General features: G+C 49.2%; 1 protein-coding gene across 2 annotated transcripts; it reads right to left on the bottom strand.

Moving 5' to 3' along the window:
- Positions 1 to 4,327: 4,327 nt before the first annotated feature.
- Positions 4,328 to 23,293, bottom strand: LSG1 (large 60S subunit nuclear export GTPase 1). 2 transcript variants are annotated; one of them, XM_030456440.1, is made up of 14 exons: positions 23,213 to 23,293; positions 23,020 to 23,137; positions 22,671 to 22,791; positions 22,017 to 22,103; positions 20,626 to 20,712; positions 18,518 to 18,578; positions 17,706 to 17,882; positions 16,625 to 17,047; positions 16,219 to 16,320; positions 15,286 to 15,429; positions 14,858 to 14,981; positions 14,128 to 14,207; positions 13,306 to 13,479; positions 4,328 to 4,952 (listed from the first exon to the last, which is right to left on the bottom strand). In XM_030456440.1, the coding sequence occupies exons 1-14, from the start codon at positions 23,291 to 23,293 to the stop codon at positions 4,803 to 4,805; spliced, it is 1,929 nt and encodes a 642-aa protein (XP_030312300.1). In that variant the 3' UTR covers positions 4,328 to 4,802. The 2 variants fall into 2 exon arrangements, with proteins under 2 accessions (XP_030312300.1, XP_030312299.1); XM_030456439.1 differs by lacking the exon at positions 4,328 to 4,952 and adding an exon at positions 11,044 to 11,956.
- Positions 23,294 to 24,828: the final 1,535 nt, after the last annotated feature.

The raw sequence follows: 24,828 nt of genomic DNA, 5'->3' as shown, positions 1-24,828 counted from the left end.
CAACCATCTGGCCGCTTGATTGCTTCAGACAGGTCTTGGGGCTCTGCAGACAGCACAAGCTCCAGGACATGAAGAGACAAGTGGTTGCTGGGTAGCTGTGGGGTGAAGCAACTTCCAACCCCATGCCCCAGGCTGAGCGAGCAGCAGCATGTGATCTTGGTGGCTGGGAAACCCACAAGGAGAACTATGCAAGCAGGAGGGGTTCTTGCAAGACAGCACATCCCACCTGCTCACATACGTGTGCAAAGGAATGTACACACACCTGTGCACTGCGCTGAGGCTTCTTCCAGCATAGCACATGCTGATAGAGACCCCCCAAAAGGGCCACATCTCTGGAGGATTTTCTTAAAGTCCTTGAGGGCATCACCCAAGACATCTGGCCACACTTCTCTGGCAGCTGTGCTGACACCTGGGGACCCAGCTGGACCTTCCTCCCCTCCTGCCTACAGCTACAAAACCAGCAGGTGTGAAGGTCCCCTTGTGAGCTCAGAGCAGGTGATCTCAAGTCACCCCGTGGAGCAGGGGACACACAGCAAATGCTAAATCTGCCAAACCCAACCTAATGCCAGCTCTGTCCCTGGCCAGGCCAGTGACATTGGCTGAGCACCTCTCAGGGAGGGGGAGCTGAGAGGATAGATGCATCTACAGCCTCTCAGGAAAAGCCTCCTCCAATGCAGTGCCTGCTTGGAGCATTCCCACCCTGGCCATTGTTTTGGGAATGGCTGGAAAATGTCAGCAGGGCGCTGGATGCGGGTGGGGGGGGGGTTCAGGAAAAAGGAAAAACTGGTGATTAGATTTTTAATTTTTTTTTTAAATCAGCAAATAAATTATATTAATTTTTCCACTGACCTTTTCTCAGGTCACATTATCAGCCTGGTGAATGTGGTTCATGAAGATAGCATTATGCTCAGATTTCAAACTGTGAAGAAAGTGCATCCCAAGCAACATGCCAAAATGGAAACATCAACTCTGCCAGATGAGTGTGCTGCACATTACCCTCATAAGGAATACCAGATCCATCCCCTGCAAATATTATATATATTAATAAAAAGGTCTAGTCCCCAAGGAGGCCAGGGATTTCATAAGGTCTGGCTTTGCCAGTGGTGCCATTTGCTGCTTTCTTCTGGAGACTGCAGTGGCACTGGAGCTGCCCATGGAGGGACTGGCAGCCGAAATCACCTTCCTGCATGTGCCTGGCCAGACAGCCACAGCCCCTGGGAAGGGGCAGCTTTCCTTGGACAGGGCAGGAACACTATATTGCATCACTTTACTGCCTTAACGACAGGATAACGTTCAAAGCACAGGAGGGAAGAGGGCATGAGGGTGCAGCTACACGCCTGGGGTGCCTACAAGGGTAAGGGGGAGACAATGGCAATCCTAGCCACTCCATCCCCATGGCAGGGTTTACCAGATGTCAGAAGAGCTGCAGCATCCTATCAGCTCTGTATCGTGAAGCTGGTGGTGACAGCTCCTTCTGCAACTGTGGCACCTTCCAGCAGGGAGCAATCCAACCCACTGGGCTGTCCTGGCCCAGACCTCAGAGAACCACTCTGCCCCTTGTACCATGTTCCTGCCACAGACAGAGGCCTCTGCTCAACCCCTGTCAGCCCAGCAAGGACAAAATTAGCCTCCTCTGCCTGTGTGCCTGGTAGAAGAGCCACAATTGTATCTCAGGAAAGCATTATTGTACTCCTCAAGCCCTATCTTATCAGGGAAAGGAAAATGGGACTTTGACAAATTGCCTTTGTTGCAGCGGGGGTAAGCACATGATTTTCAGTAATCGTCCACCCTGACCACAGCAATGCCATGGCCACTATTGTTCCCCTGTCCCGGAGGTGTGCCGGGGGGGTCCAGCCAGCCACGACCCTCCCAAAGGCAAAAGAGCACGTGGGGCCCAGCTGTGGTCACCTTGGCTGCACCCTGTACATTGTGTTTGCAGCTCTGGTGGGGATGCAGTTGCAGTTAGATTGATCCCTTTATCAGAAGCCTTCAAGTGCTGATAAGGTGACATCACCCTCCAGGAGCAGGGGACTTGAACTCTTTTGCAAGGGGAGATGGTTATCAGCAGGCTCTGGCAGGGCTGTGCCCCAGCTGGGAGCAGAGCCACGCTCCAAGCCTCTGACACGAGAGGAAGGGTTTGTTTGGCTTTGCACAATGGCTGCTGAGGTCCCCTCCAGCAGCAGTGCAGGGTGCTTCCAAGGCACTCAGGTTTGGCTGCCACAGCACAGGCACCCAGAAGACCCAGGTGGCCGTCCTGCCCCAGGCACTCAGCCTGACCCCAAGGAAAACTCAGTTCCCCAGACACCAACTGCAACAGGAGGCATGTAAAGAGCAGTCCCAGGGCAAAGAGATCCTCTCATGAAGAGCTTACATTCCACCAGGAAGCCCAAGAGCAGCCCACAAGCCTACCTCTGCCAGCAGATCATCACCTCAGGGAGGAGAGCAGGTCTATCCTGTCACCTCTCCATTCCTCACTGCTGCAAGGTCACCCAGGGACCCTGGGGGGCAGGGCTGGGAGGGATGAAAGAGCCTCTAGAGCAGCTCCAGATACCCCACAAACCATGTGCCCAAACCAGCCACAGCAGGGAGCAGCATGTGTTCCCTGCAAGCAAGAAACAGGGCAGAACACCCCAAAGGCAGTTGTGATGGCCATGGGGACAGTCAGCACCAGACAGCAAAAATCCATACTCCTTGCTACCTTTGCTCCTCTTCCAGTGGTCTACCTAGGTCTTGGTGCTATGGAGGATGCCCAGCACTCTCCACACACCTGCACAGCACAGATTCACCGGCAACCCATACCACAGCAGCTTCCACACACACCACATTCCCACAACCAGCCTCTTCTGTGGCAGCAGCAAATTCTGCTGACAGCCCAGTCCATGTGGACACACTCTCTGTCTCTCTTTCTCCCACTCTGTTGTGGGATACAACCTGTTGCTCTGTACCCTGGCCCCTCAGCAGTACGAAACTCCTTCAACAAACCCAGCTTTGGGATTTCTTATACCCAGTAATCCCAATCACCAGAAAATGTTGTGGCCTTACTTGTCTCTGCTACTCTAGAGCATTTACAGTATCTTGTCAGTGTCTAAGTAGAACATGGATGGGCTTCAAGACTCATTGCAAAGCACAGCAAACACCACTGCCTGCTGTGCACCCATGGGAGGGCTGCACACACCAGCCCAGCTCAGGAGATCCCAGCTCATGCACGTGTCCTCCTGCCACTTTCTAAAGCTTCTGAGGTCGCCATCCCCCCACCCCCCACTGTCTACAGTGGAGACTTTTGTTTCCCTTTACGTTATCTTATCACCATAGGAAAGGCAATACAGCAGTAGAATTTCCTTTCCTTTATGTTTCCAGCCTTTCCATTGTCTGGTGTCTGGATTTCTGAGCCATGCCCCTCAGCAATTCACTTGGGCTTTTGGAAACACCAGTGCAGGCACTTCACATCAGTGAGAGCCCTGTAAAGGCTCCTTTTTGCTGCTGCAAGGCAAACCAGGCAGGGTCTGGCTACCCAGACCCTCATTCTCACCCTGCTAATGAACATTTCCCACTCCCCAAGGCAGGTGCCAGCTCAGCCATTCACCTCAAAGAATGGCAGGACCAGACAGTATTGCTTGTTGAGATTTGAACATGGAATGGAATCACCATGGTGGTCTCCTTTTTCTTCCTTCCAGTTTATTTAGCCAGAGCAGAGCCCAGAGGCCAGGGAAGGATGTGCCACTGGGAAGGAAGGACAGCTAAAAGCCACCAGCACCTTGGAAAAGACCACAGTAAACACTATCAACTCAAGGTTATAGCAAAGACTCTTTATCTGATGTGGTTCTTGTAGGCACCACCATCACCCATCCCAGGGTAGATGGCTGCAGGATGCAAACTGGGCCCAGTTGAGCTCTCCACAGCTCTTCTGTGAAGGAAGCTCTACTCTTCCCCCATGCTCTATAACAGAGAGGAGCACGAGAGCAGCCAGGCAGGTCCCCAGTTCACCATCCTGGATCATCTTGCTCCAGCTAAGCATCCATAGTACTCAGGGCTTTTCCCCAACCCCCAGCATCCCAGGTCTGAGGCAGCAGGGCATGGCACATGGCTTTGAAAGATACAGACAAGGTCTGAGACATAGCAGTGCTTCATGTCCAACAAATCCATCAGTGTGGGTGTCCTAGAGATTCCTGCACTGCAGCTGCAACCTCGCCAGCACACACAGAGCTCACAGTACTTGAAGGTGCCCAGCACTGTGAACACCAACTCCTGATCTTTCCATGGACTGCCACACTGCTGCAGCTTCTTCTGATCTGTCTCACACACATTTTAGTCACAAAATCATGCCAGGGCAAGAAATTTCTCTCCTCATTGCAGGAACTGACAGCTCTCTCCCTTACAGCAGCCAGCAGGAGCAGTAGTAAGGGAGGAGCAGGACGTGTGGCAGCCACCATCAGGAAGCCACAGTGGGGACTGTCCCTATCTCCTGCCATGTTGGGCAGATCAGAGCAACTCCAGAGTCTGAAGAGCACAACCAGGATGTGCAGGGCTTGCAGCTCCTAATGTGGTGAGAAACACAAGAAGAAGAGGAGACTTCTGGGTTTAAACAAAGCCATGAAGCTGCACTCCTGCCTCATTCCTAATCCCAGGGAGAGCAGCCGACAGTGGTGGGGAAGGGAGACCTTCACACCCCACTGCAGCAGGACATTGGTGAAAGGAGATGCTTGGAAGCGGTCACCGTTCCACCCATAGCATGGCAGCCTGTGATAACATCCCAGAGCTTATCACCTCTTCCAGGGGAGCCCTGAGGAAGCACATTTTGCTATTTACTGCTTGTTCATCTGGGTTGATGGATGCCTGGGGCTTTGTAGAGTTGTTGTCCAAAGCTGTCCAAAGATGCCTGGGCACAGCACAGAGTAGGGCTGAGCAGCAGGACTGGGCCACCTCCACTGCACCGTCACATCTTCAAAGTCCCCCTGCACAGAGAAAGGCTCAGGTGGTGTGAGGAAGCCCCAGACAGGTCTGCTCTCCATGGGCAGCACAGGGCCTGCACCACTGCTGCTCTTCAGAAACTAGCTATGTTTGAAACTAGAAATTACTTGGCTCTCCCTGACAACACAAGCAATGCTCAAAGCAGAACAACTCTGGTTTCCATTTGTCTCGTGCACTTCCCTCCCCACCCAGGCCACGTGAGGAGTGTGCTCAGGGGCACACAAGCTGGTGGCTAAATAAAGCATGGGCTGTGTCAAGAAAGAGACAATCCCTTTTCCCTGGGAGCCACACAGAAGTTCCTGAGCATCCCTCATACTGCCATGAGCATGGACAGTTCTGAGGGCTGTCAAGCAGAGACAACCCTTGCTAAAAAAATCAACTGTGAAACCCCAAGTGAAGCTCAGGCTGGTTCACCAACCCTGGCCAACACAAAGAGACTCTGCAGAAGCTTCCAGCTGCCCTTTTCTCTGTGCAGGCAGCAAAAGCCTGGCTGGACTGCAGGAACTTCCCATCAGGGACAAGATGATGTTTCTGTTTCTTTGCCACAACTGCTACGATTCCCAAGTGAAAAGGGGCTGGAGATCAGAGAGGGACATTTCCAGGAGTGGAAACCCAAGTCTGCTCCACCCAGCCCTCCTGCCCTGGCACCACTCACAGCACAGACCCTTTTCCCACAACCACAGCAAGAAAACACACTAGGGCAGAGTTCCTCTGACTCAGGAGCAGTTTCTTTTCCTCTTGTCCTCACCGTGACCTCTCTTTATGTCCCAAGATGTCATGAGCACCTCAAGCACTTAGTCTTGGAGGTGTCCTGGGGAGCTCTGCCTGCTTCTCTCCCTCCAGCCCAGAAATACTGTTCCCCAATATTTCTGATGCAAAAGGAAAAAAACCAAAAAGACCAAAACAAGCAAACAACCCATAAAAAACCAAACCAAACAAACAAAAAAACAATCAAAAAACCACACACAAACAGCACAACAACAGAAAGGAAAAGCCCCTCAAAGCTCAAAAACTCCTCAGGAAAAAATCTGGACTAGAGCCACTATGCATGATGGGTGACAGAGCACAGTGATGCTCCTCACAAACATGTGGGCTACAGGAGCCTCTTGAGGCCAGGCAATGGCATAAAGGTCCTCAGAGCAGGGAAGAAGCTGTGAGCAGCTGAAAGCTGGGAGGAAGTCTGCTTCTCAGTTTAAAGCAATGGCATTGTAGGACAACCAGGAGAGAGCTGCTGAACTTCAGCAGAAGCCTGCAAGGGCCTCAATCCAGCTCCTCACCTGGCCAGGGCAAGAGCTGTTTTTAACCTCTCTGGTCATCTCAGTCACCTTCTCAAGCAGGCTGGGCCTGACTCGTTCATGTGCCACTCCACAGGTGTGTGAGGGGGAGCAGTCCCTCGGGACCTGCAGCTCTGCTGGGATCCCTAACTGGGAGAGGACTCAACAGTGCTGATCTGGGGACACCGGCTGCCTGGACAAGGCTGCTCTCCCTCTGCTTTGAAAAGGCCGGCCCCTAATGGCAGGAGAGGAGGATTTCAGCCTCCTCCAGAGAAGTAATGCAGTAATTTTGGATCAGTGGGTTGACTGCAGAAGGCTGGCAAGATGCATGATTGGCACCGGACTCCCTGGTGCAAAAGTCATCATCCCACTGATCCCTGAGCTCTCACCCTGTTACCCTGCACAGAAATCCTCTCACAGCCAGCAGCAGCAGTGTGAGTGGAAAAAGCCCTTAGCAAAAACTAAGCAAAAGCAGCAGGAAGTAGCAGGGCAGCTCTCCTTAGGACTGTGACATCTGTAGCTCAGCCAAAGTAAGAAGATCTCTGAGCCTGGAGCTCACCCTGGTTCCATCCTTCTCAGGAGCAGCCATGGACAGGGACTCCCCAGGCAGGCAGGTGAGGCTGGAAGTGGGGTTGGCACCCTTGTGCCAGGGAGTGCAGGGATGCCATAGTGCTTCACCCATACCTAGACATGGTCTCTACATATCTCTTCTGAACTCTGCAGAGCACCTTGTGTGCCTCATATTGTCACTGTATGGAGTGGTTCCTTCAGGTACACACTGCAGGTAGGGCAAAGCTCCACAGGCAGGTGGAGGCGACAGGGAAACAGCATCCAAAGAGCCAGGAACAAGCACAGACCTCAAGCTCCGAGCTGATGGAAGTGGCATCAGAGATGGATGGGGAGAGCAGAGCTCACAGGGCTGGGAGCAGAGGGCAGGCAGGGGTTTGTGGTGGTGCCAGGCTTGCTGCACCTGCCTGTGTGTCCCCACACAGCCTAGCCATGCCATGGCCAGCCTCAGAGGTGATGGGAAGCAAGAAGAAGACATCAAAGGGAGACATCACTGAGGAGAGCACCAAAACCCAGGGGCCCCAGTGCACAGAACCTCAGGGCTTACACTGCAAGAGCATCTGCAACCTGCTGGCATTTCTGTGCTGTGTGGGACAGCAAGGCAGATGCAACCACTTCCCCCATACCCCTCAAATCCAAGCACACACCCCGTAGCCATCTGCAGAGATCCCATTCTCTGCTAGGGAGATGGGTACATCTTTGACCCCCTCAGATCCTTCCCCAGGCCTGGGGGTAGAGCATCGAGCCTCACCAGCTTCTCATCTGCTGCACCAGCATCATCCGGTCTCAGCAGTGGCTGTTTGCCTTGTCCAGGTCTGGACATCAGGGACCTTTGGTCTATCATTGGTTGCTGGACCATCAGGTTCCTGGTCATGCAGGCAATTAACAGATGTTGAGCCCCTGTTAAGGGTATTTCTGGAGTGACAGCAGAGCCTCCTCCCCACTCCAGTCCCACAGCCCAGGCACAGGAGCCAGGAGAAGAGCCCTACCTTACCCACCTCTGAGTCCCAGATGAGATTCCTAGGATTTAGGGAAGGATACAGCCACATCCAGCACAGCTGAGCCCAGAGTGCCTGGGCAGGGCCCTCAGGACGTGGGCAGGCTGCTGGTCATGGGTGACAATTCCTGCTGTAGAGGACACAGGCTGCGGCCAAGCAGAGGGTGGCCCACAGCTTCCCCCTGCACTGAGCCATCCAGAGCTTACTTTGGAGCCATGGATCCTGTCCTCAGCTGGCACAGGGACTCTCTACCACTGCTATGAATCCTCTAGCTGACCCAAGGACTGAGCAGCTGGGAGGTGAGGTACAGGGGACACAGGCACCCCACAGCCCCCCCAAGGCTTTTGCAATGAGACACAGGAGTGACAGTCACTGACTGGGAAACCTTGCCTGGAACTGGGGGGCATAAGGAATACCAGGAAGACACGTGGTGCTCTGGAGAGTAAGGGAATCCTGGCCACGAGGGTAATGAGGGCAGAAAGCAGCCCCAGAAAAAAGCTCAGCACTTCCCTTCTGTCCTGAGGCAGGTAGAATAGACAGGGGAACCCCACCATGACAGCTCACCAAGTGAGAGGCCAGTTCATACCACTCATGGGAGCCCATCTGGCCCTGGAGATGACAAGGAGGGGGCAGCTAACCTCAGACACTGCCCCAGGTATCCTCTGCTGGGCTCCATGGAGCTGCTCCTGGAAGGGCTGGGAGCTGGGTGCCAGCAGAGACCAACCAGGACTCAGGGACAAGGACAGGGGCAGGGTGAGCAGCCCATCCTGCAGCCACTGGCACCTCCTCTGCTGGGGGGGCAGACCTACAAAGGACTGACTTTCAGGCTGTCATCCTCAGGGACAGGCTTTGCCATGTCCCACCCTTTTGGTTTGAGCTGGACACCCCAGCTGTTGGCTGTCCCAGAGTCTGCCAGCAGAGGAACAGGCTGCTACAGCTGTGCTCAATGCTGTGGGATCCCAGAGCAAGTCCCACAGCTCAGCCCAGGAGTTACAGTGAGCAGGAAGTGATCCAGCAGAGTACAGCCAGCACCCAGAGCCTCCAGGACACACAGACAAGCTGCTGGCCAGGCAGCAGAGCCACTGTGCCTCACAGCTGGTGTCCCCTGCATGGCTTGCTCTGAGCATCTCTGGGCAGGGAGTGCCATCATGGGCTGCTGGCACCACCCCACCATACAGCACCCAGTATCACCCTACACCCACAGCACAGCACCCAGCACCACCCTCTGGCACAGCACCCAGCAGCTTTCCTGCTGCACCAGCACCATTTGCTGCTGGAAGCAGACTCTGGATAGGATGGGGCTCCCTAAACTGAGAAGAAGACACCAGAAGGGGAACACCAGCTCCAGATCTTGCCCTGCACTGAGAATCTTGCTCATGATGCAAGCACAAGATATCCTAACAGGGAAGTTCAGCTGCAAACTATATTCCCAAACCAGCCCTCAAGTAACACAATCAGCCAGGGAGACACACTGCTTACATTATTAAGCTAAGCCCCCTGAAAGGCGAGGCAGACTGCTAGGGTGCTGAAAGTACTGTAGACCCCAAGGAATGGAGTGGAGCTGGGTGCATCCCACATGCTCCCTCTGCATGCATGAGGTGCTTTAAAAAAAACAGTACTCAAAAATGGAAACTTGCCTTCTGCAGAAAGCAACAGGAGCAGCCAAGAGGCTTTTTCAGCGGGTGGCCAGGGTGAAGCACAGCATCTCCTTTGTGCAGGCTCCTGGCAGCAGAGCAGTCCCCATGCTGTCTCACGCCTGCCAGCTGCTCGTATGCGCTGCACTGAGCTGTCAACATGGCCCAGCCAGCATTCCCTGGCAAGGGTAGGGCAGGATGGATGCAGTTCAGAAATGGACCAAACCACCACAGGAAAGCATAATTGAACGATGATGCTCACCCATTACCCAGTTTGCCCACTGCTCAATACCAACACAAAATGTTAACAAGCCTTTAGGTCTATAATTCTTGTTTAGTGTCCTTATCTGTCGAGGCAAGCAGCACAGCAAGGAGCAGTTTGCATTTAACAAACCTGGGCAAACATTATTTGCTGGGTTATACTTGGTCAGATATATTTACACTTTATTTGTTTGCCTGAATGAACAATTCTATTCATTCAGGCAAACACCCCAAGTGGTTCACCAGGTCTTGTGGCCAAAGGTTTCTGCAAGCAGCAAGCAAAGTCACCTCACCCCTCAGACCCTGGGGATTTCTGTTTTTCACTAGATTTGGAAGGATTTACCCCAGGACACAGCCTGGCCAGCGAGGAAGCTCATGGAGACCCAGCTGGCAGGAAAAGGCTGAGAATGCAAATAAAGTAAATTTAGGTATGTGAAAAGTGATAAAGTGATTAGAAATATTTTTAAACTTTAGTAGAGCTAATAGCTTCACACAAGACAGAACAAAAAGAAGGCGCTTCTGAACCATCAGGTTCCTAAAGCATTGTAAGGGACAGAAGCAGAAATCATCCCTCCAAGGAGGGTGGGAAAGTCTGATCAGAGACCAATTTGACCAGGGCACCTCTTCAGGAAATAAAGCCAAAAATCACCCTCTCTAGGAGAAACAGATTAAATACTCTCTCCTGAGAATATACTTTCTGCTGTGGTGCACTGACTTAAAATACCATTGACCATGCTAATTCAGTATAATCATGCTTCAGTTTTACAGGTAGTAGGGAAATACCTTCTGTCCAGTGATGTAATTAAGAACTTGAGAGCAGCAGCTCCAGGGGAAGCAGAAGCCAAGGTGAAAACCCCACTGTCAAGTGACCCTCCCTCATACACAGTATAAACCAGCCCAAGAGGACAAGCACTCAGTGTCACAAAGTCAAAAACAGCTTGGCTGCACCCCTACATCTGCTGTGGCTTTGCTTAACAGTTGCTTTCATCTCATCATCCATACTTCAGGCCTGGAAAGTACAAAATTACAATCTCTTTTTTAGTATCAGAGACCAGCATCCTCTGCTTCACCACATAAAAAAAAAAAAAAAGACACACACAAAAAAAAAAGACACTTGTCTTTGCAGGCCTTTCCAGTCCTATCATTATTCCCTGTGCTGGACCAGGAATGAAAAGCATGGACTAAGTGTAGTAGGGCAACCAAGAAGTAAATCTCACTTAAGTCTGACCCCAAATAAATACAGTCTTTTTATCATCAAATACTAACATACTAATTAAAATCTGCCACCAACACTTTCAGGTCAGTAATTGACAGGTAAGTGAGACAAAACATGACAACATGTAGGAAGTAAAATCTCACATATACTTAAGAAAAATCAGCACCAGATCTTTGGCCAGTCACATAGAGCTAATGGTTTAAAGTACCAATGCGAAGTCACACAGAAAAACAACTGATACCAGCTCAGTATGAAGGACATAAAAGCAGCATTCTCCTTGCACAGTGTGCTATCTTCTGCCTTAAGGTGAGATAGGGAGTGACTGCAGCACCAGAATTGACAGAATTTGGCTGGTATAGCAGAGAACAAAGAAGGCAATAAAGATCCTCTTACTCATATTTCAACACACTCAAGTGTTCTGTCAAATCAACAAACAAGCTTTAAAAAAGGAGATGAGCAATAGTGTCTCAAGTTTAACAATCATCACTCACTGATATTAAAAGATTTTAGTCAGTTTTACAGGGCTTGCTTTGATCCCAGCAGCTATAAAATACATCCTTTATGGGAGGAAAAAACATTCCCACACAGCTCCATCTGTTTCCATTGAAAGGATGTTTCAGCAGCAGTTAACATCTGGGCTGGCTTCCAGACAGCACAAATGGCCAGGTCCCTTTTGTTCTCAGAAGTGATGAACTCCAACCATTAGAGCCCACTCTTATCCCTGCCCAGGCCAATCCATAGCAGGGAGCTCCCAGGTGAGCTAGCAATGCTTGCTTATCTTTTTTTTACTCCCTCAGAGTTCAGGCCTCCAGGACAATGCAGTCCCTGCCCTGAAAACACCAGATATTGGTGCCACAGCTAAGCCTCCAAGTGCTTGGTGATCCTGCGAATTTTCTCCTTCTTGTTCCTGTTCCCGTGTTTTTTCCAGGGCTTTCCTATCACATTCCCAGGATTGGGTGTAGTCACAGGCACAAGGCCACTGCCGGGCCGGTATCCCATTGCAGCCCTGACACCTTTCATCAGGGCACGAACATTCTCCTGGAAGAGACGACATCATCACGAGTGACCAGTGAGAAGATACTTAACCACAAGAAGCTGTGACGTGAATAAAACCAGACACACACAAGCTCAAACCCATCACAACCTGCTCAGCCCCCAGCTCCAGAGCTGCAGGAAAGGTCATGGCACACAGCTGAGTCACCCCAGTTCTGTCTGCAGCCGTGCCTTGCTGCGCCAGGTCCCCAGCACCAACCACTGCAAGCAGAGGCAGAGTGTTGACAAGACACTGAGCTCCAACAGACATGAGCTGTGGCACCAAGATTGATTCTCACAGTCTCTGCTTTGCACACAACAAATTGTCTTTGCAAATAAATCTGGTAGCTATGAAAACCAGAGACTAAAATAATTTTCTCAAGTCTGGAGCGTGGGTAGCACTGCTGGGGCTCACAGCTTGTGCCAGCACTTAGGGCAGCCAGAGGAAGAGTCTGGAAATCCCAAAAATTCTTTTTAGGTCTTAGTTTTCCGAGACAGATTATTGGTTTTTGAAAAGAGCCTTAGTGCTTGTTTTCAAACTGCATGACTATCTTTAGCTGTCCTGAAATACTGTTCAAATACTGCGTGTTCAAATACTGTTCACATCCAGCTAACCAAGCAGAAAGGATCATGCTGTCTATGACACGTCTCCTTCACTGCTAACTCCCTGTTCTGTTCTTTGTCAGGTATGCAGACTTAATCAGGTATGGATTTGACATTTCATTATGAGTCATTAGTAAGCTTTTTTCAGTAGCGTAGGGACAAAACAGATCCCTGTGGGACCTAACAAGAAGCATGTAAGTTAAGAGAAATTAGCATTTTCCATTTTGACAATTCTCAGTTGTATTTTAAAATCTCTTGTGTTCTTTTAATCTGGTTTCAGGTTCTGAGTCAAAACAAGCACGTGGTATGAAACCAATTGTCTTAAAGAAGCTTATCATGACCCTGAAATAGATCATCTCAAGGAAGGAAAGTTAGTTTGAAGAACCTGTTCATCCAAAACCTGGTCAGCTGCTGTCATACCACTCTTTCTTTGCCTTTCTTCCTACTCTCCTGTATGCTCAAGATTAATGTTAGGCCCATAAAAGACAAGGGTCACCCTCATTACCTTTCTAAAAAAAAAATCAACTACACACACCTCATTAGCTATCTTTCACCTAGACCATTCTCAGTGATTTAGAAGACCATAAAAAGAACAGAGCACTCCTGGGGAGAAATTGCATGCAGATGTCAATGGCATCTAACACCATTACCTCAGCCCACCATCGTTCCGTCCTCAACACTATTTTTTCCAGTAACTATGACACACCAGTGCTGCAATAAAACTCCTAGAATAAATCTCCTCCAGAATTTACCTGGTGGAAAAATGTTTTGTCCACCACATTTTCAATTTGTTTAGCTTTGGTATTCTTCTCAGGTTTCACCGGCCCACTGGCCTGCATGGTTCTGTTCTCTGGCCATCTTTGATGCTGGTGTTGAAAATCATTTGGGTCAATGCCAGGAGGTGGATGACAATACAACAATTTCCCCTGTGAATGCAACAAGACACAGTTAGTACAAAAATCCTCAGAGAAAGACCTGTAGAGGAAAGAACTCCAAAGCTAAGGGCAGCCTTAGAAATCCAGAGGCTCACACTGGCAGACTAGCTACTAGCGCACTTGATGTCTACCTCCAGGCGACAACTGCCTCAGCTTATAAGTTAAAATATTGTTCCAACTCTACTTCAAAGCACCACTTCCAGCTGCAATATCCAGCTGCAAACAAAAAAATTCAAAACTCTCAGGAGTAATGGGGGATCTTATTAAGAAATGCTCAACAAGTTGCCAAGAGGTGCTGTAGAAGCATGCAGTATTACAACACTTAGAACTGAGGTCCTTAGTTCCAAATACTTGTCCAAGTATACAATATGGGTTTGTTTTCCTACTGGTTTTAGAGAGATGCGAATTTATTTAGCCAGGACAATATTTTTAAGCAGTCATTTTTTTAAGATTAAGCAGCTTGAGAAATTTTATTGATTTTTTTAAAACATAAAAATAGCCTGATTTAAAGAGTATTTTGATACATGGTGATTTTATCTGGAGAAACAGAATTCATTTTATTGTGCTCCTTCATGCTGCAGTTAAACCTTCAATTCACATCCTAGCAGGACAGAAAACCAAGATATAGGAAGCACTTACACTGACATAATCCTTCAGTACATATCGGGCTGATCTAGGCTGGTCTGGCTGTCCATGTGCTGTCATAAAGCCTCTCATATCTGGAAGACAAATCCAAAGTACATGCTGTAAAAATACAAGAGAATTAACACATCCTTTTCTGATGCCTAACTGCACACTTGCATCCTTTCTCACAAAAAACCCCTACCTCCCTTAGAAAAAGGATTTTTTAAAATTTATTTTCCCTCCTCCCCCCCAATATTGTCAACTGTAGAAGGACTGCAGAAGCATTCTATCCTGAAAGGAATTACAAGAGTTAACATCTCTCTACCACCAGAAAACCTAATGGTCTTTTATTTTTGTTTTACAGCCAAAGAAGATTAACTGCATGAGAGAATCAGACAAGAGAGATAAACCTTCACTGCATTCTTCAAAGTCTAATTCAAAGACATAGCTGATGGGAGGTATTAAGATGATGAGAGCATCACAGCACCACACACAGACTGGAAGGGTGTTCCACCAATATCCTTAACACACTCACTGCATCTGGCAGATGAGAAACTGGCAAAGCACCTCTGCAACACATGAGATTAGCTGTTGACAAAGGTTCTCCTGAGAGGGGGGCAAGACCTAATGAGGAGCTTTAATGCACAAACCCGAGTTGGAGCTCACTTTGAAAAGTTCTCCAATGGGTGTGTTCAGGACTGTGCACACAGCACAGGTGATAGGTATTAAAGGGATCATCACTCACATCCATACGCTGTCAGCAACTCTTCAGCTGTTGGCTTTCGATCTGGATCCTCATCTTCCCTTGGCCTTATGATAGTTATTCCATAGGTTGCTTCCAAAATGTTTCGCGGGATATGCTGGCAAACGTAGGCTAGTGAAGGAAACCACCTGGTGATTTTCAGCCACACAAGTAATCTTGCCATAGTCACCCAAGAGTACAAATTAAGACTGACTTTTGGATATTATCGCAAACCAGAAAAATGATGCAAGCCTGACAACAAGACAAACTTGAAACAAGATGGAGAAACAGCAGGGCTGTTTTATCCAGTGTGTTCCCACCACCCTCAACAGATGAGCATGTGTACCCCTAGCTTGCCTGCAACATGCTACATTGCATGCTCCAGACCCAGCACCTGCAGACAACTCTTACAAGCCCCATGCAAAGGATATTAGAGAAATGGGTGGGACATGGTCCCTCATCTGGTCTATAGGCAAAATTCCAGAACAAATCATTTCTGCCTTGGTAGAGATGAAAGATGGCATCACCAGACCAGGGCAATCACATAGGCACAGGCCAGGCTCCACATACAGGGTCTACACAATAAACAACCGATGAGTACACCGAGTCAGTATCCATGGAGGAAAAAGGAACAAAAAAAGTAAAATCAAATGCATAGATGGAACAAGGATGCAAATGAGAATAAGCAGAAGTTCTACCAACACAGACATCTGGCTCAAACCAATGAACTAAGGAAATCTGATGTGGAAGAAAGCAGCACTTCCAAGGTTCATAACTAAGGTGTCCGGATGGGGGCAGCAAGATCTTCAGCTCTCCAATCTGATGGGAGAGGAGAAAGCACTCCAGAAACCTCTAACTTCGTCAGACCTTTTGAAACAGGTAAGAGATTGCACTAGTACAAATCCCACAGTGCTCATTATAGCACTGGACTTGCTACCTCAAAATTAAGAGCTTGATCAATATGAAAACAGTAGCATAAGTAGTCTTAGTCATACAAATGACTGTGGACAAGACAGATGGTTTGAAACCTTGACCTTAAGCTATTCACTTGTCAGAGGTTCTCTCCTCATGATGGTGTTGAAAAAAGAAGGTTCAAGCTACTTAAATAAAATCAGCAGATGGAAAATACCTCCAATTGCACAGCACCTCTTGTGAGCAACTCTCAAACTGTAGCAAGAGTTTGGAAGTAAGAACCACAGTATTAAAATTATATACTTTAAGTCCAAACCTCTGTAACTGCTGGGCAGAGTTCAGGTTGGTGAACAGTTCCCAGTGAGTCCATATGGTTACAACTAATCCATAATGAAGCTCTCTTCCACTTGGGGAAAAAACCTAAAAAGACCAAAGCTCTTTGTTAGTAGTACCTGAAAGTGTTTTGTACGGCCTGGTGTAGCAGACACTGACACCTTCTTATTTCCAAGGATTGTGTTGATAGTTGAACTTTTGCCGACGTTGGGGTAGCCCACCTAGATGACAAAGAAGTGGAATGGTAACAGTGGTATCTGGCAGGATGATGCTAGAAGACTGGAACAGCTCTGACCCAAAAGTACTTCAAGGAAATACACTAAAAAAACCTAAGGCGAGCAGTACCAAGCACTGAGTCCCAGGAAATTCAGAATTTGTCTTTGCACAAAACCCTCCGTGATTTGTGCTTGCCAGTTTTTTACCCTTACAGAAAATCAGGGTACAGGATGATTTTTTCTTATGGAAGGCATATGGAATTAAAACATAGATTAAGCAAGTTTGGTTTAAGCACAAACTCCAACTCACCAGTCCAACATTTACTTCCCCATCCTTCACCCTGGGTCCATTGTGCATGGTTTTGAATATCTCCAGCAGCTCACTTCTCTGTACCAGGTGACTGAAGTTCCTGATGTTCCTGTTCTGCTCCTGCACTAGATGTGTCACTGTGGTGTCATCAGTCCTGTTTTCCATCCTCTCTGGAGCAATAGTATTTAGTTTATCCACCACTTCATCTTCAGAACAGGTTTGCCAGGCCTCCTCTTCATCATCTTCACAGTCTTCATATTCATCATTGCTGTCATCGTCACTAACCAGAACTTGGTTTACAGTTTGCAGAGCATTGCCTGTGGATGTGCTTTCTGCACTATCTGGTGCTGTGTCATCTTCTTGGCTGGAGCTTTCATCCTCAGAATCACTCAGGTCCTCTGCTAAATCTTCAGTGTCTACTTCCTGTGTGAACAATATTTCCTGTAAACAGGCTAGGTATCTTCAGGAGACACTGGATATCCCATAGCTGAACAGTGATGGTTCTAACAGATGAATGCAGTAAAACCTGAAAGTGTCACCTAGTGGTAACATGTAACTTGTGACAGCATCACAGTTTGTTTTACGGGGCAAAAAAGACTTTCAGGTATTTTACATTCTCTAAGAAACACCTCCCTGGGAGAGGAAAATCCTCTGTACAGATAGCCACTCAGATAACCCCTCAGAGCACCCCTCTTGGAAAGGATTACAATTCTGTCAATGAGTTAAGAGCTTGTAAATCAGATCTACAAGGCCTGTTTCTGTAGCTACTCATCAGCAGCCTCCAAAAACAAACTTGCATTCTAGTTCAGCATTATTTATCATGTCATTAACCTCCAAAGAGAAATTGCAACCACTACAGTGACTGAAGGGTGTACCATTTTGTTCATTTTACTGTCCTCGCTTTTGTCTCTGAATCAATCACACAACATGCTGTATTACAGCCACATAGGTACTCAGAATAATCCTTGGAACAAGGACTGTGCCTTTCCTAGAAAGGCATTCAGCTTATCACAAGCATAACTACAAAGCAAATTACCAGAGGCAGCCAGCACACACCCAGCTGGAACTGGTTATACAATACCTTTGCTTCTCCAGACAGCCGTCTGCACTCTGCCAGTGCTGACCAGAACACCACCTTAACACCCTCTTGCTCAAAGAACTGGGCCCAAGCAGCCCGCTGCTCCTCACTCAGCAAATCTGCCTTGTTTATCAGGATCATGTTCTCCTTGTCATTGCTGACTTCCTTAACATAACTTTCCTGAAGAAAATAAGAGAAGGATCAGTTTGTACTCTGGTTTGGACTCCTCCTCCCCACAAGGCTGTAAGAACAGCAAGACAAGTTATCCCATCCAGCTGCCCATGAGCACAGCTAAGCTTACCATCTCCTGGATGAGATGGAACTGGTCTTTAGCAGACAGCTACAAGAACAAATTTGAGCATGCAACTCATACACTGCTAGTGGGTAACAAAGAACATTATAATATCTGCAATAGAACATCTGCAAAACTACCTCTAAATCCACATGACTCTGTGTGAAATATCAAAAAACATTGAAAAAAAAATTTGATGCCAGAATACTTGCACAAATACATAAAATTTCCCGATAGGCATATCACCAGAACAGCTTCAAGGTGGCTAAATGTGTTAAACAAAAAATAATTCATAAATCCTAAGAAATAGGATTTCATGGGCTGCCCAGGGAGGTGGTGGTGGATTCTCCATCCCTGGAGGTTTTTAAGAAGAGATTGGAGGTGGCACTCAGTGCCATGGTCTGGTAACCACGGCAGTAGTGGATCAAGGGTTGATGATCTCAGAGGTCCTTTCCAACCCAGCTGATTCTGTGATTCTATGAATCTATGGATGTGACAACATCCAATAAAGATGTTTACTTACCAGATCTTGGCATCTAAACAGAAGGGGGTTTCTAGCATCTACTATCTGGACTACAATATCACTGGAAAAACAAAAGACAGCTCTGTAAGTACTCTTTCTTACCCTGCCTCAAAGAAAGCAACATGACACAGCACAACACTTGCTTTTAAGTTTTGCTTGGAATTTTAATGGTTAAAACTGTATTATACTACTAAGTGCCTTTACTGAATTAGCAAAATAGTTCAGCATCCCATATGCCTCAACAGAGCCAACACTTCTGCTACAAGCACACAGCATTTCTGCCTCACTCTGCTAATTCTCATGTACAGCCAGCAAGGGGAAAGGAAGCATGTGAGTTTTACCACTCCATCTACCCTTCAGAAATGCTCAGCAGGCAAGAACCAGAGTAGTAGTATTTTATCCTTCAGAATTTTACTGAAAACTATGTTAATTTCTGTCTATTCTCATCCCCAAACTGTGTGGTGTGGCTACAGACAGAAGAGGAGGTGGTTTTCATACACAACAAGATATTGAGGAACACTCTTGTCCCTTTGGCATGGCACAAGATGTACAAGATCTCCCAAAAATAACCTGCAGATTTTAAGCATTTGCTGTCAGGCACGTTCAGAATTTCCTTCTTGTCACAAAAATCATAGACAGTGACAGAACAGTCTTAGACTTCAGTATAACATGTTGCTCCCCCATGCAAGCAAGGTCTGCAAGCACGCTTTTAGGAAATGTCTTCTAAATCCAGACTGCAGGTTGCCTCCACACATGAAGCATGTTCATCAGTTCCACATCCACTGGCTTCGGACACCAGAGGCACCTGTGCTTTGCTTTTCATAGGGAGGGGGAAAATTTAACTACAGCCTCTTCCACTAGAGCTTCTCCAGGAAGGTAATTTAAAATACTGATTGCCACAATGCAGATTCTGTTTGTTTGACAGGGATTTCATCTAACACAGGACAGCTTCAGAACACCAGCTGTTGGATGGCAGAATTTCAAGTCTCACTAAGCAGTAGGTTACATATTAAAAAAACCCAAACATTAAACCCCCAAGAGAGCCATTAAATAAGCCACAAGGGTACACAGAGGTACTGAGCAGTTACAGAAATTCAAATATCAATACGAGAGAAAGCTGACACCATGGTACTGTGATGGGATGCAGAGAAGTTACTGAATCACACTGCTGGGAGCTAGCTTGAAGCAAACACAAGGAAAGGCTGGCAATAGATCAAATTATCTGGCAAGGTAAGAGACTGGATGACTTTTCTGTTCAGCTCTGAGACAATTTCCTCTCTCTACATGAAATAAAAACCTCCAACAAAAGCAGAAAGGTGTTAATAACCTTGAAATACACAATTCACTCACACTGCACATCATGATATCCTATAGGGGATGCTCCAGACCCAGCTCACTCCCAGCCAAAGGCCCAGCAGCATCCAGTACAAAGCCACTTCTGTGAAGGGACCAGCTTACCATGACCTCATTGGTGAAGTATTTTTCAATTTTAGGAAAATCAGACGAGATGATCTCAAAATTAATTACCAGTGAAATTAAATGCCCCAGTTAGATTAGCATAGCAGACAGCACTCTTATTGTATTACAGCTCTAGAGAGCAAACAAAGCTATTTCTGTGATATGACAGGCTGTTGTCTGTTGTGCACTGCTGCAATTTCTCAGAATGGCAAGAGGCCAAGAACCAAGAGGCTCTTTCTTTCTCAGTGCTATTTAGTTGGTCTCCCTTGCCTCCTGTCCCTGAACATCAGACTGCAGCTGTGGGGTTAAGAGGGAAAGGGTTAATCTTGGCAAAAAAATCTCCAAGACAAATTCTCAAAAGAGGCCTCCCACAGAGCTACTGGAAGAAGCCAAGCGCATCAGAGAGAATCAGAGACTTGCAGCAAACCACCAGCAAAACGGCAGTGCTGAAACCTAGCATGCACCAGCAAGCAGCTTCCCTTCTGCACATCACACTTTGAATACTTCAAAACAAATTATTTCAGTGCTGATAATAAAGCATTACTAATTGTTTTTCCTGTGCTCAGACACTTGAGGCTTGATTCAAAGGCTTCAATTTACAGAAACACATTAAACATTACTTTCTAAAAGTAAACAGGGATGTTCTTTACCTTCTTTCAATGACTCTCCAAAGCTGACGCCAAAATTCCAAGTTTCGTTCAAATGGGGTTAGAATTAACTTCTTTTCTTCTTCAAGGCTAAGACAAAAAAAGAGAAAAGACATCGTATTTGTCCCACTGAAGGCAGTAAGCACACCACCAGTTTTCCTCTAGGTTCAAGAGGCTCTCAGATTGCTATTAAAGCAGATTCATATAGCAGGTACTACTGCTGCTAGTTTTGTATCCAGGTAAACTGGTGGCAGTGGAACCATTGCTTCAGCAGTGATGCAATGGCTCCTGATCATGCCAATGGAAAAGTGGTAAATGATGGAAAGAGCAAAAACTCATTGAAAATCTACCCATGAAATTTTAGAGCCACAATAATAAACCAGAGGAGTTATCCCAAATGCCAGCTGTCATTATCCAAAGGAGAGCAACCAGGCTGGTGAAGGGACTCGAGCATAGACCCTACGAGGAGAGGCTGAGAGAACTGGGGTTGTTCAGCCTAAAGAAGAGGCGGCTCAGGGGAGACCTCATCGCTCTCTACAACTACCTGAAAGGAGGGTGTAGCCAGGTGGGGGTTGGGCTCTTTTACCAAACGACTTTCAACAAGACAAGAGGGCATGGACTTAAGTTGTGCCAGGGGAAGTTTAGGTTAGATATTAGAAAGAATTTCTTTACGGAAAGAGTGATCCGTCATTGGAATGGGCTGCCCACTGAAGTGGTGGATTCTCCGTCCCTGGAGATATTTAAAAAGAGACTGGATGTGGCACTCAGTGCCATGGTCTAGCAACCGCAACGGTGGTTCAAGGGTTGGACTCGATGATCTCTGAGGTCCCTTCCAACCCAGCCAATTCTATGATTCTATGATTCTATGATTAATCAATCGAGTACCGCCTAGAAAACAATGAACTGTACCTGACATGGCTCTCTACAATCTCTGTCTCACTATTACCAGTGCCCAATGGATTTTACTCAGGGCAGTTGTGGGTTTGCAGGGTGTGTGCAAACACCACCTAACCCACTCTCCAGGCCAGCGGTGGCAGTGCCAGACCAGCACAAGCTGCTGTAGGCAGGCTGGCAGCACTGTTCTCCGTCCACAGCAGCACTGTTGATCTTAGAAGACACATTCCACTGCTCCACTTCACAGGCAAGAGCAGAACATCATGCTCCATCCTGAAGAACTTTAACTGCAAGCAGTACTGCAAGTGCACGTGAGAGGTATGCAGAGCTCTCCACAACCACATGTCTGGACTGTGGCTGGGGTGTCCAGCCTGACAAAACAACTCAAGAGCCTCACAAGACATTCATTTCATAGGTCCAGCAAGGATAAACACTTCCCACTGCTTCCTGAGTCTTCCAATCGCACCAGCTGCTTACCCAGACAAAAGCTGCATACTCACTGGGCAAGCTGTCTCCTCCACTCGAGGAAGCTTTCCCTCTCAGCTTGCTGCAAGCCCTCTGCGCTGGTTGTCCGGTCCCAACGTGGCCTGTAACAAAGACATTTTGCAGTGAGTGGTCACAAGTGGCAGTTACACCAGTTACTTTATCACCATAAACATCCACAAAGAGCACAGGCACCACAAGTTCACCTGCACTGAGATAGTTTTAGGTCAGACATGTGTGAGCCTGTTCTCAGCACCTTTGAGTATGCCTTTTTCCCTTATTCTTCCTAAACTCCACTACCTACTACTCCACAACAAAGCTGTTTTTTCAAGCTAAGATTTGTAGGGCATTTAAGATGGGATTCATCTCTCTGCTCACCACACAGAGGGCTTTGAAAAGGCTTACCCAGTGGCCTGGAGGCACCAGCTGCAGCAGTGCCAGGCTTTGAGCAGGAAACGTACACAATCAGGACAGATGGGCTGGGGCTGGCAGCACCCATGTGGCCAACAGGCACCTGTGCTGTTCCTTACAACAGGCTTGTGCAGGCCAGGTGGTGGCTTCCCCAAAAGTAGGGGACTGACAAAGCAGAGGGTTGTTCCCAGGCCCGCAACCACTGAGGAGCTGAGCCCACTCAGCAGAGGGGATCCAGGAAAGAGTCCTTCAGGACTCACCTCCGTGGGATGCGTAGGAACTGCCGGTTCTCCTCATGCAGCTGCTGGACACGCTGGGCCTCCTGTGCCGTGAGCAGCCCCGCGCGGCTCTGGGCAGACACGATCTGGATGTTCAGACGCTCTGCAGGGAAGGAGAGACAGCCATGCAGCCACCCCTCCCTGCCACCTGCTGTACCACCCTATCCCTGCTGACCCTGTCCCCTGCTCCCCACCCAGCCAACCCCATTGCCAGAACCAGACTCGCTCACTCTCCCCCATCCCCGAACCGGCCCTGGTTCTCCCTCCGGGTCTCCCGCCCCCCGCCTGCCACCGGCCCAGCCGCAGCCCAAGCCCCGTCCCGACCTCTCACCGGCCACGAAGCGGGTGCCGGCCAGCTCGGCCGTGGCCAGGAACTCCTCCAGCGGGCTCTGCTCGGGCGCCGACCGCAGCTCCGGGCCGCGCTCGCCGCCCACCTCGCTGGCGTGCAGCTGTTGGGACAAAAGGCCACCGTCAGACCGGGTCGGGTTAGCCCAGCCCCCCGCCGCCCCGGCCCCAGGCCCTACCCATGAGGCGGTACCGCGGCGCTCCAGCCCGCGCTGCCGCTGCAGAGAGCGGCCCAGCCCCGCGCCCCGTTTCTTGCCCATGCTGCCGCCGGACCCGGAAAGGTTCGGGGCGGCCGCCCCGGTTCCTACGCCGGTCCGGGTCCCTCCGCCGCGCCCCGCGCCCGTGGAACAACGTTCCGAGCAGGACAGTTCCGGGCTGCCCCGCGATCCCCGCGCCCGCCACCGGGAGGCGCCACGGCACCGGCACCGGGACCGCGACTGCCGGGACCAGATCGTCCGGGACGCCCCCGGTGTCGCCTGTGCCCGGCCTGCTTCCCCACCACCCCGTGCTCTCCCCGGCCATCCTTCCGGCGCCCGACTACAAGCTGCTCCCTGCATCCGTCCGTCCGTCCGTCCGTCCATCCATCCATCCATCCATCCACCCATCCCCATGCTGTCCTGCTTGCCAATCTACCCACCCGCCCCTGTGCACATCCCTTTGTCCACCTCCACGCTACCCTGTCCGTCCATCCATCCACCCATCCATCCATCCATCCATCCACCCTCAGACTGCTCTGCCTGTCCATCTGTCCACCCAGACCCACGCATGTCCCACTGTCCATCTCGATGCTGCCCTGCCTGTTCATCCATCCATCCATCCCTCCATCCCTCCATCCCTCCATCCCACCACATGGCCACATGCTGCTCCCTTGCTCCCCTCCCAGCCCAGCTCTAACTCTCTCACCAAGGAGCGAGCACCAGCCCTGCCAGTAACAGAAGGCACCAGCAAAACATGGGGCACGTCCCAGCACTGTGCCCCCAGAGCCGGGCTGCGAGCCCCCACCAAGCTGCCCGCAGCTCTGCTTATGGCTGCAGGGACCAGTTTCGCTCTCTGGCTCAGACAGGAACAGATGATATCTCTGAACAGCAAACTCCGCTGGCAGTGCTGTGAGGCGTGCTAAACCCTGTCCCAGCAGCAGCCATAGGGGTGTGGGGGGGGTTTGTGTCCTCCTGGGGTAAGCCACAAGCTGGCCCACATGTTCCATTACACACCCAGCCCAACATGGGATCCTGTCTCCAGCCTCCATCATTCCAACATGACGTGAGGAATGGTGATGGCAAACAGGGAGCCTGGATGTGGCAGTGGAAGTTGGGCTGTGAAGGTGCTGCTAAAATACAGCCAGAGTCCCGGCATCTCTGGAGGACAAGGGTTGCTGTCCAACCAGCAAGGGAACCATCAAATGGATTTTGGCAGCAGCCATTCGGGCTGGTTGGGGTCAAGATGGGAGGGAAGGTTAAATTAATAAACAACTCGACCTGTTCTTGCACAGTGGACTTATTTATGAACCATTTCTCCTTTATGGCTGTTGGGTTAAGGCCAGACATTTTTTACTATAACACTGTAATGTGCATCAGTTGTAATCAGGAGAATAACCTGGGTACTGCCTGGAACACTCAGGTACTTCCTACATGGGCAGGCACGGCTGTGCTGTGGGTGCTGCCTGCCAGTGGCACGGCAGCCTGAAAACCCCCCTGGGCAGGAGTGATCTGTTCTCATGTTCAGCACTGTGCGATGCCTCCCCGTGATAAACACCGTTAGGAAGACACAGTTCTTCCTTTCTTCTCCTTTTCAAAGC

Source organism: Calypte anna, chromosome 9 (assembly GCF_003957555.1).
Source record: "Calypte anna isolate BGI_N300 chromosome 9, bCalAnn1_v1.p, whole genome shotgun sequence".
Lineage (NCBI taxonomy): Eukaryota > Metazoa > Chordata > Aves > Apodiformes > Trochilidae > Calypte > Calypte anna.
This window is presented reverse-complemented; position numbering and strand designations above follow the sequence as displayed.

What these genes read in the sequence shown, in the direction of transcription:
- LSG1 (XM_030456439.1), bottom strand. Translation starts at nt 23,293, where the DNA reads ATGGGCAAGAAACGGGGCGCGGGGCTGGGCCGCTCTCTGCAGCGGCAG. An exon ending in GGGAAGTAAATGTTGGACTG is followed by an intron (nt 16,321 to 16,624) that starts GTGAGTTGGAGT and finishes TTTGTCATCTAG; the next exon opens with GTGGGCTACCCCAACGTCGG. An exon ending in GCCGTACAAAACACTTTCAG is followed by an intron (nt 15,430 to 16,218) that starts GTACTACTAACA and finishes TTTATTGTGTAG; the next exon opens with ACCCTGTATGTGGAGCCTGG.